The sequence below is a fragment of the Ammodytes marinus genome, assembly GCF_949987685.1.
Source record: "Ammodytes marinus genome assembly, chromosome: 1".
Classification (NCBI taxonomy): Eukaryota; Metazoa; Chordata; class Actinopteri; order Uranoscopiformes; family Ammodytidae; genus Ammodytes; species Ammodytes marinus.
Window position 1 is genome coordinate 15,615,846 of NC_137230.1, and position 17,025 is coordinate 15,632,870.

At 41.1% G+C, this 17,025-nt stretch overlaps 1 protein-coding gene across 1 annotated transcript; it reads left to right on the top strand.

Moving 5' to 3' along the window:
• Positions 1 to 419: 419 nt before the first annotated feature.
• Positions 420 to 16,744, top strand: chrna7a (cholinergic receptor, nicotinic, alpha 7a (neuronal)). Its single transcript, XM_080030500.1, has 10 exons — positions 420 to 514; positions 2,921 to 3,060; positions 3,531 to 3,575; positions 6,201 to 6,310; positions 7,364 to 7,443; positions 10,318 to 10,485; positions 10,820 to 11,014; positions 14,612 to 14,698; positions 14,904 to 15,013; positions 15,815 to 16,744. The coding sequence occupies exons 1-10, from the start codon at positions 457 to 459 to the stop codon at positions 16,349 to 16,351; spliced, it is 1,530 nt and encodes a 509-aa protein (XP_079886626.1). The 5' UTR covers positions 420 to 456; the 3' UTR covers positions 16,352 to 16,744.
• The last annotated feature ends 281 nt before the right edge of the window (positions 16,745 to 17,025 follow it).

The following is a 17,025-nucleotide window of genomic DNA, read 5'->3' on the forward strand; positions in this document are numbered from 1 at the left end:
ACTTTTTTCTTTTAGCATCCCCCCTTTTCATACTCTTTAAACCAAATTTGGCCTTCAAATGAAAAGGGGCTATACACCTGAATCAATGTGTGACTTCTTTTGGGGATCACATAGGACAATTTTGTCAAAAGGTCTGATTTGCACAAACGGCCTGCTGGATATATCAAGGGATTCAATTTGTTTACTTTGTGTATGTAGCCTATCTACAAGACACAACTGTCATAAAAGGAATAAATAATTAAATAAATTATTTCAGTGTGTTCATGGTCAATAAGTGAGACAAACTGTGCACTGGGCAACGCTGTCCTGCCAACAGTAGCTATTCAGAGGAGGAGTCTCTCTCTCTCTCTCTCTCTCTCTCTCTCGCTCACATACACACACAATATCGCCTTTCCAGCATCCCTTCAGGTTCTGCGTGAACTGAGGAATTCCTGCTCTCACTCCGGTCGTCTCAACATGGACTTTCCAGGGAATTGTCTGCTTTTTCTTGCGGTCACCGCCCTCACAGTGAAAGGTAAGCTGTCAGTATTGCTCTCTAATGGCAAATTAAGTAATTCACGTTTCCCCTTTCATGTGTCTTATTCATCTGTTCCGCTTTGCAAGCTTAGCCTATGGCTACCTGTTATATTCCACAAAAATATTTTTTTTAAAGATATCTGTTGTCATTCTCGTCCGGTAATAGCCCACTATTTACAATAACCAGTGACTTTTCTAGAACATGAACATTGATTTTAAGGAAATAGGATAAAAGGGGGGGGGGGGTAAACTGTTGCAGCCTACAATGATTAAAGATGGACTGTGCAGTGCAGACTTGGGCTAACTTGTCTTTAATTTGAAAATGTGAGAAAAACTCAAACAATCACAGTATTGTGTGTGTGTGTGTGTGTGTGTGTGTGTGTGTGTGTGTGTGTGTGTGTGTGAGAGAGTGTGTGTGTGTGAGAGAGAGAGAGAGAGAGAGAGAGAGAGAGAGAGAGAGAGAGAGAGAGAGAGAGAGAGAGAGAGAGATTGACACCAACTATTGAAAGACATCTGGGAAACATTTGTGCCCATCATCACTCTGAGAGGAGTCTGTTTGCAGACCCATGGGGTCATGGGAATGTTATGTCTCTTCGGTGTCTCTTGTTTAATAGTTCTTACTTATTCAAGCTCTTCAGTCTGCACTCAATTGGCACAAGATGAAAAAAAATTTAAATTCCTTTATTTAGCCTAAAAGGTCCCTTTGAGATACAGGATCTTTTCTTCCAGGGGGTCCTGGTAAATATTGCAGCATACACATATATGTACACATATTACTGATACATTTGATTGAGAGGAGGCAAGGCTTAGCTTCTCTCTTTTTATGGCTCCCAGTGCACTTTCAGCAGGATGTTATTGAGAACATTTCAGAATCATTGCTTGTGTGGTCTGTTGGGCCTGAACTGGGGTGTATAACAGAAACATCCCCATCGATGATCTCATCGTGTTGGTCCTCATAGTGAAATTTGATTATGGTGGGATTGGGAAAGGAATCCAGCCGTGGACAAAGGCAAGCTTTCAGCTAATCTTTTTAGTCATATTATGAAAGAACTGGATGCGATGGAGCAGAGGGGAAAAAGGCGATGTCTACAGACAAGAAGCCCTTTGCCAAATCATTGGGATAATGGACTCCTCAAAGGTTGTTCAGCATAATTGGGCAGTGGCCATCAGTGAAGTGATAAGATGCTGCCAAAAACGCTCTATAACTCAAAAGGGGAGAGGAAGAGTGTGTTAAACCGAGGGGCAGGTCTGATTTGAAATTGCACAGAGAGATTAATCACGTCGTCCAGGTATTGTATTTGGATGATTGACTCGTCCCAGGCTGCATGTGCTTCACCACCCTTAACAGTGTTCATTTGAATGCTCCACTCCATCATGGTCTTAAGAGTTTTTTTTATGGTTTATTTCAACTGAAAGATCAGGTGTAATATGGAGCTGGAGTGAAGGTGGGCACCTGCAAGATAAGCAGCGCAAATTAGGAAAACGTTATTGTAATTATTGTAATGAATAAATGTGGGCAGTTACTGGATGATGGAGTTGGCTGGAGAGAGAAGAGGGTGTAGAGCAATATAACCTTGGTTCAGTCACATCCCTGAACTTGAGTAAGCATCAAGTTCCAAATAAAGTGATGGTTTGCAATTTCATTCGAGGACATAGAGACAGCATGGCTCAAGAAAAGGCAATACCGTTGTCAGTCTATCACTTTGGTCTGGCTGGCTAGCTGTTGGCAACCCAAGGGTCAACACTTAGGAGGCAGAGGAGGCTCGGGGGATGGGTTTAGAAAAAACAGGATTGGGAGAATGACCAGCATGAAACTTCTACCTGTAAAATGCAATCAACTTGGAAAACTTCAGGGTCCCACTTCCAGAGGACAGCAAGGGCCTCAAGAAAGCCTGGCTCTTAAATCACAAAAAATAATCCTCTTCAACTCAATAATCAAGCGGCTGAAATGTTATTTTTTTTCTAAGGAAGGTTGCTGGCATCCCCCTTAGAGATAGGGTGAAAAGATCAGTCATTCTTGAGCGAAACTCAGGGCAGAGCTGCTGCTACTTTGCGTTAAAAGCATCTGGTAAGGAGGCCCCCTGCGCCTCACTAGGGAGATGTTCCAGGAATGTCCAGCTGGGAGAAAGCCCCAATGAAGAGCCAGAACGTATAGGGAGGAGAGATTATTGTGTATGTTAATGCCTTAACATCTTCCACTCAGAGGTGGGTTACGTGTCCAGGGGAAGTGAAGTTTGAGGTCCCTTGCTTAAATCTGTAACCCCTGAGACCCGTCCCAGAAAAAGTGGATGACGTTGAATAAAAAATTAACGAATTAATGACTAACGGTGTCCGTCTTGCTCGTTTACTCTGAACTGAATCTAAATGTGTTTATTCACTGTCCACATTTATCTTCCTTCTGTAGTTTCCCTTCAAGGGCCAAACCAGCGCCGGCTGTACAATGACCTTATGAGGGATTACAGCCCACTGGAGAGACCGGTCTTCAACGACTCTCAGACTCTCACAGTTCACTTCGGCTTAACCCTTAATCAGATCATGGACGTGGTTTGTGGCTCTCTCACACATACTTTACCTTTTTATGCATATTTAGTGCACAAAGCAGTGTTATGGCATCGAAGATAACTCTTGTTTAGGTGGTAATCAATTATCATTTAAAGGATTGTCAATGTCTTCTCACTTCACAGCAACAATGGGATGAGTAAATGCTGGCAGTTATTTTTTTGTATTGATGTTGAGTTGAAGTGTTCCAGTTGTGTTTCATGCACATTAATACATGTTGGATGATTTACATCTAGGTTTGGATGTTTTAAACACATAATACATTCAAAGTAATTAATTCAGAAAGCTTTTACATCTGGCGAAGAAACTGGAGCTAAACAGTTAATTCTATTTATATTATCACAGCTCTGAGAGGTGAAGCCATGTTAAAATTCTTAAACTTGCACATGATTTATACATTAAGAAATGTAAACTAAGAAACAAATGAATAAATAAATATCACTTTTATTCAACAGGATGAGAAGAACCAGGTTTTAACAACCAACATTTGGCTACAACTGGTAAGACTCCCTGTATGTGTCTGTACTGTATGTAGAGTCACAGCAAAGCAAAGCTGCACACTCTTATGGTTACACTTAACTACTTTATACATGTTTTATTATTCTAAATTCAAATGTTTTCTATAAAAAAATTTAGATAGCAATACTCTGCTTCCTTCTCCATATTGTGAGATGAAGCGTATAACACTGATTCCTGTCTTTTGTGTGAAACCAGTTGAGTTCCCTGCTGCTGCACCGTCAGCAAGCTGCATCAAGGCTGTTTGGTCTTTTGTAAATCACCTTGTGGTATCACAGCAGTGTTCTCTCTTAATCACTCTTACTCCACACCCTGCTTTTATCGACTTTGGCTCTCAAACACAAGAGTTCAGACTGCATCCAAAGTACTGCCTGTTTAGCCTTGATCTGGCATATGTTGGCTTTGTCTACCTGTGTGGACTCCAGGAAATACATCTTAAATGTCCCAGCACATGTTTATCTCTGAGAGTCACTTTGAGACATTGAAGATGGAGAAGTAATTATATGATTTTTAACCTCAGAGAATAATGATACCAATAATTGAATGTCTCTGCTTTTGGTAATAAGCATCATGTACTGTAAGTGATTTTGTTCAGGGCAGGTGAGAGGCTGACTGCATTGACAAACAGCTGTGTAGGATTTTAGCTTTTTTTTCTTCCCATGGTGCCCTAGAGCTGTCGGCGAGTTTAATTTAAAGTGGTTTAATCGAATAGACATTTTTGGTAAATACTCGTTCTTGTCTAAAGTTAGACAAGAAGATTGATACTACTGTCAGTTATGTAAGTCATATCAATACTGTACTTGTCCAACTCTAAGCCTATTTTCCCAAATGTCAAAATGTTGCTTAACACTGATAATAAAAAAACTGAAAGTTGGTGAGGATGAGATGAATCTGCTGACTGCCTGCATGGGTTTTTCAAAGAAATATTCAGCTTTCAAGTCACGTTTGTTGTGTTTGTTTAGTTTTTTTGTTGTTTAAAATTGTACCGTTTCACTTTAAATAATAATCATCAGCGGGCTAGGAAAATACGTGAGAAAGAGAGTGTCACTGTTACTGGCTGTGTTTTCACAAAAGGGTTCATGGTTTTCTTCTCTTTGATACTGGAGTCATTGTTGCTGTTTGTCATGTATTGTCCCTATCCATTTTGTTGCCATCTTTACTCTGTGCTCAGCCCTGTGGAAGTATTTAAGCATTCTTCCCAACCCATCATTGGTGGCATGGCTTAGGTTGAAGGACTTTATATCTATGAAATATTTTGTACAGAAATGTCCTAAATTCACCTTTAGAGGGAAAGAAATTCTAACAACTTTGGTGCTCTTCTGCATTTTACTAGAGCAGGACAACAGTTTCATATATTTGGTGATGAAATAGCCTGACATGTTCTGGCAAAAGATTGTGTACAGCCAATGAGATGATGATTTTAATGAATTGCATACATTTCCATGACATTTTCTATACACACTCGTATCCCCCTCCGGCTGAATTAAATCACTTTGGTGAACCCTTGGCTTTTCATCCGCTGCCATGATGAGTTCAACATTTTTGATTGGCCAGTACTTTGCTATTGTATGATCAAATACGTATCAATTGTGCTATATTGTAAGTACTGTTTGGATACCTAAAAAATAAATAAAAACAATAATAATTGATAGGTTTTATATAGCACTTTATTACCTAGGCACTCAAAGACGCTTTACAGGGTTCCTGTTACGATTAAGTACTGGACCCAAGAGCAGACAGAGGCAGTTGTTGGATATAATAAAAAAGGTTTATTTCAACGAGGTGGGGAAGCAGGTGGTGAGTGGGGAAGCCGGGGCGGAGAAGCAGGTAGGTAAGCTGGAGGTTGTGGTCCGGGTAACTGCAGGTAGAGGAAAAAACAACGTTAGGGTGGTGATCACAAAAACACGAGAACACGAGATAAGGACGAGATAGAATACTTGTAGCCAGGCGTGTATAGTTACCACTGTAGTGCATGGTACGAACTGGCAACGACAGCAGGGAAGCCAGAGGTGAAGTAGTTGCGTAGATTGCTGATGCAGACCAGGTGTGCCACAGAACAGAGGGAGTGGGAGTGGCAAAAGGAGGAGGAGCGCACAGCAGCCAGCTGTGATCACCACAGTTCCTGGTTCAATTCGTTCACACACAGTCATACCGGTGGTGGTAAACTACGAGAGTAGCCACAGGTGCCCTGGGGCAGACTGATGGAAGCGTGGCTGCCATTCAGCGCCAACGGCCCCTCCGACCACCACCTCAAACATACAGCAATCATACACATTCACACATAATGATAATAATCCTTGAAAATCGTAAAATCTTATTCCTCCAGGGATAACATTGAAACGTGGCACAGGCACTGAAATACATTTTTGTCTCATGTCACTGGCTGCATGATGTTTCCCACAGATGCTGCCAAATACATTTATTTTTGCCATTATATAGAAACTGACACTGACACACTGACACTAAAACAAACTTTGTGTTAAATCTCAGCTTGTGCTTTTTAACCAAGCTTACCAAAGTGGAGACGCATAGCCTCATACAGGATTAAATAATATGAAAGAAGATATTGACTTGCTGATGAAAAATGTATATGTTTCTGTACCCAACAGTTCTGGGATGATGATTACCTCCGGTGGAATACATCGGCGTATGCAGGTATAAACAATGTGAGATTTCCTGACCATCTTATTTGGAAGCCAGACATTCTGCTGTATAACAGGTAGGCACTGTAACAAATCTGCTGGGTGATGCACTGTAATTCGATATGCATGGTGTCACACTCAAGAATGCATTATCCTTTGCACAATGTAATGGGGGGGATCTCCAAGGGATGATATGTTTTTGGATTTTTGTGTTACATTGTTCAGAACAAGATTGTACAATGTTATTGCGATATATGGGATACTGTGTGCCCTGAAAAAATCCAGTGTTTGTACATAGCCTATAGGCTCTGTAAACAGGTATGATGCTAGCTATGGTGGGCCCACTTTATATACATACCCTTCGTTTACAAACCAGTTTACAGGTAGCGGAACATAAGGATTTATTCACATTTTTTACATCTCTGATTTTAAAACTAGAAAGTTGACGCTTAAAGGATAAATGCATGTGCATAAAGGGAATGTATTTCTTTGATAATCAGAAGGGTTGCTTTCATGTTCTTCAACAATAATGTTGCACTGGTTTGGCTCCTCCTGTTAGGTAAGCTGGTTTTCAGTCTCAAACATTATACTTCAAGGATAGTGGTGGTCTGCAGTTTAAATATATGCAGTGCAGTCTAGAAGTGCACTTTAGAGCAATAAATCATATCAAATTAATACATTTGTATAAAAAAATGGTCGTAGGAGCATTGTATTACATGTATCTAATGGAAAATGCTATAGAGATCACCATCAATCAATATGTAAAAGAAAAATCTCAACAAATCACATTAGAGGCACTCCACTCTCCGAACAACTAGTCTGAAAGAAAGCCAGTTCTTCATTTGTCATTGTCTGTCTGAGTTAAGCCAATTGATTTGAGACTCTTTGAAGTAGACTTTGCTGCAAGTGACGTTTACTTTTATTTTTTCAAGCCCTTCAACGTATATGAGTTTGAGAAATATTTGTATTTGACCAACATATCTGTTTCTATTGCTGTTTGTTCATCAATACTAGTTACAGATTCTTGACTAGGTTGTATCAGTGTCTGGATTTATGAGGTTTTTCACCACAGCTGCTCTTATAATAACTCTGCAGCAGATATTGATTTAGCTCTGTGTTGTTGTCCACAGTGCAGATGAGAGATTTGATGCCACTTTCCACACCAACATTTTGGTCAACTCCTCGGGCACCTGTTCTTACATACCTCCAGGTAAGAGTTAGTTAGAATCTACCTTCTGACCTCTACTTCTGACCCTGGAGAGTGACGTTCAAAACCCCCTGGGCAACAACCCGACCCCCATTGTTAGAAGTTTCTTCAGGTAGTCTGATTCCTAGACCTTCTTGTAAGCGGGATCTGGTCCAGTTTTACTACACCAGTGTTAAGACGGATACAGAAGAATATAAAAAAATTTAAAAGTATTGAAAAGGTTTTCCCCTTTTAAAAAAAGGGGAGAGGACAATCAGAACAAACTGATGCGCAGAGACAGCTACAGGATTTATACACTGAAGATATCTGACCAAAAGGGCTAAATGAAGAAATTGATTTCAATGTCTCATTTACATTTTCATGATGTATGTCCTGCTGTATGGCGAGATGTAACCAACATATTTTAGTTGGGCGCAGATAATTTAAACAAACATAAATACACTTATACTGCTTTTTCTTACTCTGAAACCCTTAATGTCAAAACAGTAGCTGCCCTTCATTAAAGGTTCTGAAATGTGCTTTTTCGCTTCTTGCTGAGCGTTAGATGAGAACATTGACTCTACTCTCATGTTTGTACGCTCAATACTATCCCACAGCCAACAGTCGCTAAGCTAAAGACTGTTGAAACAGCTGGCCTAGCTCTTTACAAACAGAAAAAATCCTCCTGCTATCAGCAACTTTAAAGCTCTATAATCAACACTGATTATTTATTTTGACCAAACCAGCCTAGTAGTTTCTCCTTCCAGTATTAATATAACTCTAAACTAACCAGTGTATTTCCCCCCAAAAGTTGAACTTTTTCCATTATCTCTTTGGGTTTGCAAATGGTCTTATGCCAGTAACTGTAATGCAACGTAAAATGCCCCATACACATGGATCAATCACTATCACACTCTATTTTTGCCAGACACTTAGAGATTGTCTTCGAGAGCAATCAAGCCAAACTGTGTGGTCTTAAAACATCCCAGGCACCTTCTGTAAATCCATCAATCCACAGGCCTTCCCAACACCGCTGGAGCTTGCTGCTCTTCCTGGCAGGTTCTTCTTTCCCTCTTTTTCCCATGCCATGCAAAAGCGCTGGCCTACCTGCCTGGCCTCAGCATCGTAATCAATACCGGCGTAAATAGCTCTATCATTTAATAATAATAATAATAATAATAATTTGAATTTATATAGCGCCTTTCAAGGTACCCAAGGTCGCTTCACAAAAAGTAGTACAGTGTTTGTGTACACAGGGGGGTGGGGGCGGGTTAGAGGTCATAGGCCTCTGAGAAGAGGTGTGCCTTCAGGAGCTTCTTGAAGGACTCCACTGAAGTGGCACAGCGGATATGGAGGGGGAGCAGATTCCACAGAATGGGGGCAGACGCACAAAAGGCCCTGTCCCCAAAGGTCTTGAGTCTGGTGCGGGGGGTTGCCAGCTGGTCCTTAGCAGAGGACCTGAGGGACCGCAGGGGGGTGTAAGGATGGAGGAGGTCAGAGAGGTAACGGGGGGCCAGAGCATGCAGGGACTTGTAGGTGAGTAGGAGGATTTTGAACTTGATCCGGGACTTAACTGGTAACCAGTGGAGCTGCATCAGGGTGGGGGTGATGTGCTGCTAGGGCTTAGTGCCAGTTAAAACCCTGGCAGCTGAGTTCTGGACATATTGCGGTCCAAGGTTTTGGAGGGGAGACCTGTGAGGATGGCATTACAGTAGTCCAGACGGGTGGAGATGAAGCAGTGGATGAGGGTTTCAGTGACTGAGTCTGAGAGTGAGGGTCGGAGTCTTGCGATGTTTCTCAGGTGGTAGAATGCAGATTTTGTGACATTGTTGATATGGGACTGAAATGACAGGGTGGGGTCAAGGATGACACCCAGGTTGCGGACTACAGGGGATGGGGTGATAGAGCAGCCATCCACTTCCAGAAGAAGATCCCCAACCTTCCTGAGCAGTGACTTGGGGGCCACGACCATGAGCTCAGTTTTATTGCTGTTCAATTTGAGTAGGTTAGAGGTCATCCAGGTTTTCAGATCTTGCAGACAGTTGATGAGTGGAGCCGGTGGAAGCTGAGTTGAGGGTTTGGTGCTGATGTATAGTTGGGTATCATCAGCGTAGCAGTGGAAACTGAGACCGTGATGACGAATGATTTGACCAAGGGGGAGCATGTAAATGGTGAATAGTAGAGGGCCGAACACAGCACTCATTTAATTGCTTCTAGATTGATCGCCTCTCTCATATAAAAACATGGCTGTCAACTTTGTTCCACGCAAACCCTGATTGAATGCCATGTTGGTTCCGAACAGCAACTCGCTGCCTGAGTTGAACACAACTGCTCTAAATGAGTAGAACTTTATTCAGATATATACCCTTGCTAGCAGTTTCAAATAATTTGCATTTCCTAATAACTTGTCTTCGTCACCAAGGTTTATTGGAGTTGATAGGAGTCAGTCTATTTGTCTGCTCCCTGTGTCTTTTCGTTCCCTGTGGGGGGGGTTTATCGTCTTAATGGTGCTGAGACGGAGAGGAGGGACTTTGTTTACTGCTGACATCTAAATATGGATGGGAATTAGTTTGGTGCCTGCCTCTCTTGAAAAATTACCGGCCACTTTCATTTCATTGCCATATTGGATTTTTTTTTACTACTGTTCAGATAGATGGCACTGGGAATCCATATCTTGTCTGAGTAAAACCTCTCTTGCTGCCGCTGTTGGACGCACTGTCCTTTCTCTTTTTAATCTCCCTCTGCTTCCTTTATTCCAGAGTAATTGAATAGGCCCGAAATTATCCCATCCATTTCTTTCTCTCTCTTCAGTGCCTTTCGTTCTACAGATAAGGTACAGGACACAGCGAGGCACAACCTTCTGTAATCCTTTCTGCTCTCTTTTTTTCACCACGACAGGGATCTTCAAGAGCACCTGCTCCATCGATGTGCGCTGGTTCCCCTTTGATGTGCAGAGATGTGAGCTGAAGTTTGGCTCCTGGACATACGGGGGCTGGTCTCTGGACCTAAAGATGTTAGAGGCGGATACCAGCAGCTACATCGCCAACGGAGAGTGGGATCTTATCGGTAAGAGAGGGACCGGGGGCCGCTGAAGTGCGTAGGATTGATATTCAGACGTACGTCACAAATATTAGTATTGTTCCATGTCAGTGAAATGATATTACATTACATGTCATTTAGCAGATGCTTTTATCCAAAGCAACTTACAACTGTAGGTAGTCATTTAGCAACAATGGTCTTGCTTAGGACCCTCACTGGACTTTCCCCGCCCTGAGCAGGAATCAAACCCTGGTTTTACCGTTGTAAAGTCAGTGGAGTGTAACCTACTGAGCTATCTCCAAAGCATATTTCACTCCATTTCTGCCAGAGTAGATTGTGTTTTCGTTTTTTTGACTCACAGAGGTTCCGGGACGTAAGAACGATCGTTCCTACGATTGCTGCGAAGAGACGTACCCCGACATCACCTTCACAGTGGTGATGCGGAGACGGACCCTCTACTACGGCCTCAATCTGCTCATCCCGTGTGTCCTGATCTCCACTCTGGCCCTGCTTGTCTTCCTTCTGCCTGCTGACTCTGGGGAGAAGATCTCACTGGGTGGGTGAGGGTGGATCACATACACACACAGACAAATAGTAGATTGTCTGGCCGCTGCTTTATTGTAGAAGTAAAAAGTTGTGCACTAGGTATTGTTGTGTAGCTGAATTAAAACACAATGCTATTAGATTTTAAATTTGAGAGCAGCTTCCTTAATTATTTTTCTAATACTTATTAAGCGATCATTTACCATTTTGTGACATTTACATATTTTGTTGTTGTTGAAACCAAATGATTAGAATTTTATTATTTCTCTGTGTTTGGTGTTTTGTCCCCCAAACGGAGCCTTCAAAGCAGCGCTGCCTGGAAGGCACTATTGGGGGGACAACAGTTAAGGTTAGGGTTATGGTTAGGGTTAGGGTTATGGTTAGGGTTATGGTTAGGGTTAGGGTTAGGGTTAGGGTTAGGGTTAGGGTTAGGGTTAGGGCCTTCCAGGCAGCGCTGCCACCAAGGCTCCGTTGGGGGGGACAAAACACCATCAAGCTTATTTTTTATTCAAGTACATGCACCAGTTCAACAAAAAAATCGAAAATCTTCTGAAATAGCCCATCTCTCAGTAAGCTGTCATTTAAATGTATTTTAAAAATATGTTAGCAAGTCCGTTAGCAAGTCTGCATAACAGTATGTATAGTATTTTCTAAGGCATTACATTTTCACTGAAACCGCATTAGTTTTAAATCACTGCAAGCCATGAAGAGATGCATCTCTTTCTGTCAGCCCACCTACAGTAGCCTATGTCCCTTGGCTGCTGCTAGGGAGCAATATTTCAAATGTGTAGTCAATATGAATCAGAATACATATCTATACATATGGCTTATACGAGTATTTCAATTTAAAATTTAGTTTGGCTTGCCCTCTGCACCTCAGTGACCTGCAGTGCAACTCTTACTCAATGTTTCATCAAAACAAACCTACACATAACTACACACACACACACACACACACACACACAAACACACACACACACACACCTGACCAGACTCCCTGATGCAGCCTGATGAGGAGAAATAATGGGTAGATGTTGCAGCTTATTGGGTAAATACTGTAAACACAGAGGAGCTCCTCAGACCCTTACATAATGAGGAGATAGAGATACTTCTTTTTGATAAGTTATATCCATGTTGTTCTCCCTAAATTGTGTATGAAAACCCTGTTTTGAGTGCTGCTAAATTATATAATTTCATATTAAAGTATTGAGGCTTACGTTGGCAGCCTCCTATCATGTTGACCTAACTTTGATGTATGGGTAACAACTGTGTGCTGGTCAGAAAATAATGTAATTTAAAATTAATGAAATCATAATCAAAGTGCCAAATGCTTTTTGCCACAGAGCCAACCTTTCTATAATTTCTATACTTTTTTTTTCATCATTCTAGCCCAGTTGTCTCCTGGGTAATCAGTCATTCTATGAAAAACTTTTTATTGTATTAATCCACTTCCTCTGCTCTGTGGCTCTTGAAGTAATATGATAATCAGCACTGAGTGACTTAACTGTCGGGGGACTGAGAAAACAGTTTAATCTTATCTCAGTTGTCACAGTTGACTTGAACTTTTGATCCCATTTCATGCATATATTATACAGAGTTGTTGTAGACAGTGTCTGCAGGTGTGTGTGTGTGTGTGTGTGTGTGTGTGTGTGTGTGTGTGTGTGTGTGTGTGTGTGTGTGTGTGTGTGTGTGTGTGTGTGTGTGTGTGTGTGTGTGTGTGTGTGTGTGTGTGTGTGTGTGTGTGTTTGTTTGTACTGTGCGTACTGTGCATGGGAGTGGATGGGTAAAAGTGAGAGTTGATTTATGCAGCTTATGCCTTCTTCAAAGCACTGCAGGTGGATTCCTTCATTAACTAAACAGTGCTTTAAAGACAGATGTGTGTGTTCCGAATGTGTGCATTCCTTATGATGTTTTTATTGCTTTTAGACCGATAAAGGAAATATAAGAAATGAGAACCTCACTTGTGGCGTAGGATTTTCCATTATGTAGATCTTAATGCACATCATCATAAAATGTTTTTCGAACATTTGTGTGGGTGTGTGTGTGTGTGTGTGTGTGTGTGTGTGTGTGTGTGTGTGTGTGTGTGTGTGTGTGTGTGTGTGTGTGTGTCCGTTGGTGCATGTCTTTAAAGATTTACTGTAGATGAAGTCAGTATATCAACCCAGCCCGTGGTTGACATTTTTGGTTGTTGTTGAGAAAGCATCAATCTCATTGAGAAAGTATTTTCAGGGCAGCATTTCTTTCCCACATTTAATTTTAATAAAGATTAGGCTGTCATGAGAATCATGATTTGTAAAATGCTCAAATGGATTGAGAGTAATATTTTATGGGTGAATTTTAACTCTCAGAGTCTGTGCATTTTACATACATTACAACATTTATATAGTTTTTATATCACTGTTGTAAAGTTTGGTCAATAATTCATCAGAAATATGTCTTTATGATTCAGAGGATTGTAATATTTAGTTTGAAGGGTATTTTCATCCAAATCACAAAGCAAAAACACATTATTCCATTTGGTATCTACTGTAGCTATTCATATCGCGAAGGTCTCATTTGCACAGGTTTTGAAATGTTCTCCTTTGCAATGACTGTATGCATCGCTGTACAATGGAGGTGAATGGAGTTACATTTGTTAAATTTAACGGGTGTTGGCAGTGAGGTATTTATATTATCTAGACTAGAGTAACTGAAGGATTGTTCCTTTAAAGCACATGTGTCAACTCAAGGCTGGCAGGCCAAATTCGGCCCGTTTTCTGAAGGCTGTAAATAAGCCACTCTATGTGGCTAATAGCATGCTCATATTATAAGTGTCTAAGGATGAATGCTAACATTAACTGTTTTCTAACTTTTGCCTTAGGTTACAATATACTAACTAGCTAATGTTAGCTAGCTGCTGATAGCCCACCCCTTTCGTTTCCAATGGTGGCTGCCATTTCATTACAAATGTAAAGTGTCATAAATAGTTAAAACTGGTGCTGGGTCATGATTCCTAAAAAAACAACCCAAAACATGTGATATATTTTGAATGTGCAGAAAGTTTTGAAAAATCCAGGAGAATACATATCGTGGCTCAATCCAGTATGCCTGAGAGCCTTGCTGCATTATATTCCATTATAGTTGTTTCACCAGGAATCTGAATGTTGTCTTTTCCTTTACAACAATAAAGACATTTCCACCATAATTTGATGCAGAAAAGGCACAGATTGTTGGATAAAAATCCACCAGAATGCAGGAAATTAAGTGTTTGACGGTCAAAATATAATTTGTCCCCCAAGATGTTGAAATGAAAACTAGCCTATTCCCCTGTATGTACGCAGGTTATATACTGTACCTAGATATGTTGACTTTAATTTTGGATTAAAAAGAAGGCATGTCAGTATGCAACATGTCTGGCCCTAAGTGTAATTCTCATTTTGTAGAATGGCCCTTAGTATTGAAAATGCATTTGAACATAGAGCAAGAAGACCTTACCCCTGTAAATTTAAGCGTTTGTTTATATACATCAACATCAGATGGGGTCCCGTGATAACTGTGTGATTTGAATACTTTTCATTACTCTTAATGGTTTGGTTGTGAAGGGCTGACTGAGATTTGGTCTCCTTCCCAGGCATTACAGTGCTGCTCTCGCTGACTGTCTTCATGCTGCTGGTTGCAGAGATTATGCCTGCCACATCAGATTCGGTGCCCTTAATAGGTAAGCATAAGCTAAAGTTAAAAGCAGTCACTATGGGTGTCAACTGCTGCCAGTGGGAAGACACGAGTGAATATGTATGTAGATATTTTTAATCTGTGTAACTTCTTTAAGCAGCCATCTGATATTTAGATTGTCTTTAATGTCTGTCTTTCTGTATGACACAACTTTCTATATCCACTTTTAATTTCCCCTCTATTTCTTCTAGCTCAGTACTTTGCCACTACCATGGTCATTGTGGGTCTTTCAGTAATTGCTACAGTTATGGTCTTACAGTATCACCACCATGATCCCAATGGAAGCAAGATGCCGAAGTGGGTGAGTATAATTTCCTATTGCACCATTTGAGTCTCTCAACACACACAAAAACTGTGGATTTTAATAAGACAGCTGGACATATGCTTTTGTTATGCTGTTTTTTAATCAAGCCATTGCCAATTTCGACAGTTCATCAGGATTAATATGCATTTAATTTGTGTGCAAACTGTCTGTCTACCTGGTATCTTTAACAGGTAGAAATGTGCTGAGAGCTCCTCAGGACAACAGCAGAAAATTGCTTAAAATGCGCTCAAATGAGCTGTCCAGTTACAAAATAATAAAAGAAGCAGGAATTTACCACGGCGATTCAGAGTCTGGCCACTGGCTTTCTGGAAATGTCTTTCCTTCTTGCACAATGAGGTCTCCTGATGTAAGAACATAATAATGAAAAGTTTTTGCACAGCACTGTTTGGTTACCTGCAGTTTAAAATACCCTATGAAGTGAAATTATAAAGAAAAATGTACTCAAACTGTCGCAATGCAAAGGATACCTGCTGGCAATCAGAATTTGGTATTTTCTTGGGCCATGCTGTAATCACAATTTTTTGTATTTGTATAGTTTTTCCACTGCTCAGTCAGCCGACCAGTGGAACGCCTCTATGCTGTGTTGCATTGTTGAGTAGATTTGGCTTATGCAGAAGTAACGATTATTGTTGTAAACATGAATAAAGTAGACTTAAAGGATAAAGACTGGTCTCGGTTATTAAGTGGAGGTATTCAACATTTAATTTATAGTTTTCACTGATTTATTTTTTGTTGAATAAATAAGAACATAATTGTTTTATTTTTTTTATCCCAAAGACCCGTGTGATCTTGCTGAACTGGTGCGCCTGGTTCCTGCGTATGAAACGCCCTGGTGAGGAGCGCGTGCGTTCGGCCTGTCACAACAAGGCTCCACGGAGCAGCCTGAGCAGCATGGACATCAATGCCAGAGCCTCGGCCGCCCAACCCACCAATGACAATGTACTTTATGTCCGTGGCCTGGGGGGTGTTCCCTACTCTACAGCCACTACGTCGCCCGACTCCGGGGTCCTCTGTGGACGGCTAGTGGGACGAACAGGTGAGGATGAGATGCTCCTCTCCACGGTTCACAGCTCCTCTGTGGCCAGCGTGGAACCAGAGCTGGCTAAGATTCTGGATGAGGTGCGCTATATTGCCAAGCGCTTCCATGACCAAGATGAGGACGAGTCCGTATGCAATGAGTGGAAATTTGCAGCATCTGTTATTGACAGGCTTTGTCTCATGGCTTTCTCGCTCTTCACCATCCTCTGCACCATCGGGATCCTCATGTCAGCACCCAACTTTGTAGAAGCCATTTCCAAAGACTTTTTCAATTAAGGTCTTTACCAGAAAAAGACAGGCTTCAATAAAAATCATAAACGTGTGTCAGTTATTCTTAACACTCTTTACAGAGTAACCACTTGAAAACTCAGGGTGGGTTCATTTGGTTACAGTTAAGTCTGGTAGCATGGGCTCACCAACTACCTACCCATAGTTAAAGTTAAGTTGAGGGCAAAGTGTATGTAATGCATATGAGTGATATGACTTACATCATAGTGGTAAAAATGACCAGCATTTGCCTTTTACATTACAGAGCCTAATGGCATAATAAAGAAACATCCGTTGTACCATTTTAAAATAACTGATGACTAATACTAAAAAGTGTTGTTTAAGTGTCAAAGTGGTGTTATGTACACTCAACAAAAATACAAACGCAACACTTTTGTTTTTGCTCCCATTTTTCATGAGATGGACTTAAAGATCTAAAATTCATTCCAGATACACAATTGTACCATTTCTCTCAAACATTGTTCACAAATCTGTCTAAATGTGTGATAGTGAGCACTTCTGCTTTGCTGAGATAATCCATCCCACCTCACAGGTGTGCCACATCAAGATGCTGATCTGACATCATGATTAGTGCACAGGTGTGCCTTAGACTGTCCACAATAAAAGGCCACTCTGAAATGTGCAATTTTTTGCTTTATTGGGGGCCTGGGGACTCAGAACCA

What these genes read in the sequence shown, in the direction of transcription:
- chrna7a (XM_080030500.1), top strand. Translation starts at nt 457, where the DNA reads ATGGACTTTCCAGGGAATTGTCTGCTTTTTCTTGCGGTCACCGCCCTC. An exon ending in CTGTTCTTACATACCTCCAG is followed by an intron (nt 7,444 to 10,317) that starts GTAAGAGTTAGT and finishes TCACCACGACAG; the next exon opens with GGATCTTCAAGAGCACCTGC. An exon ending in TGGGGAGAAGATCTCACTGG is followed by an intron (nt 11,015 to 14,611) that starts GTGGGTGAGGGT and finishes TCTCCTTCCCAG; the next exon opens with GCATTACAGTGCTGCTCTCG.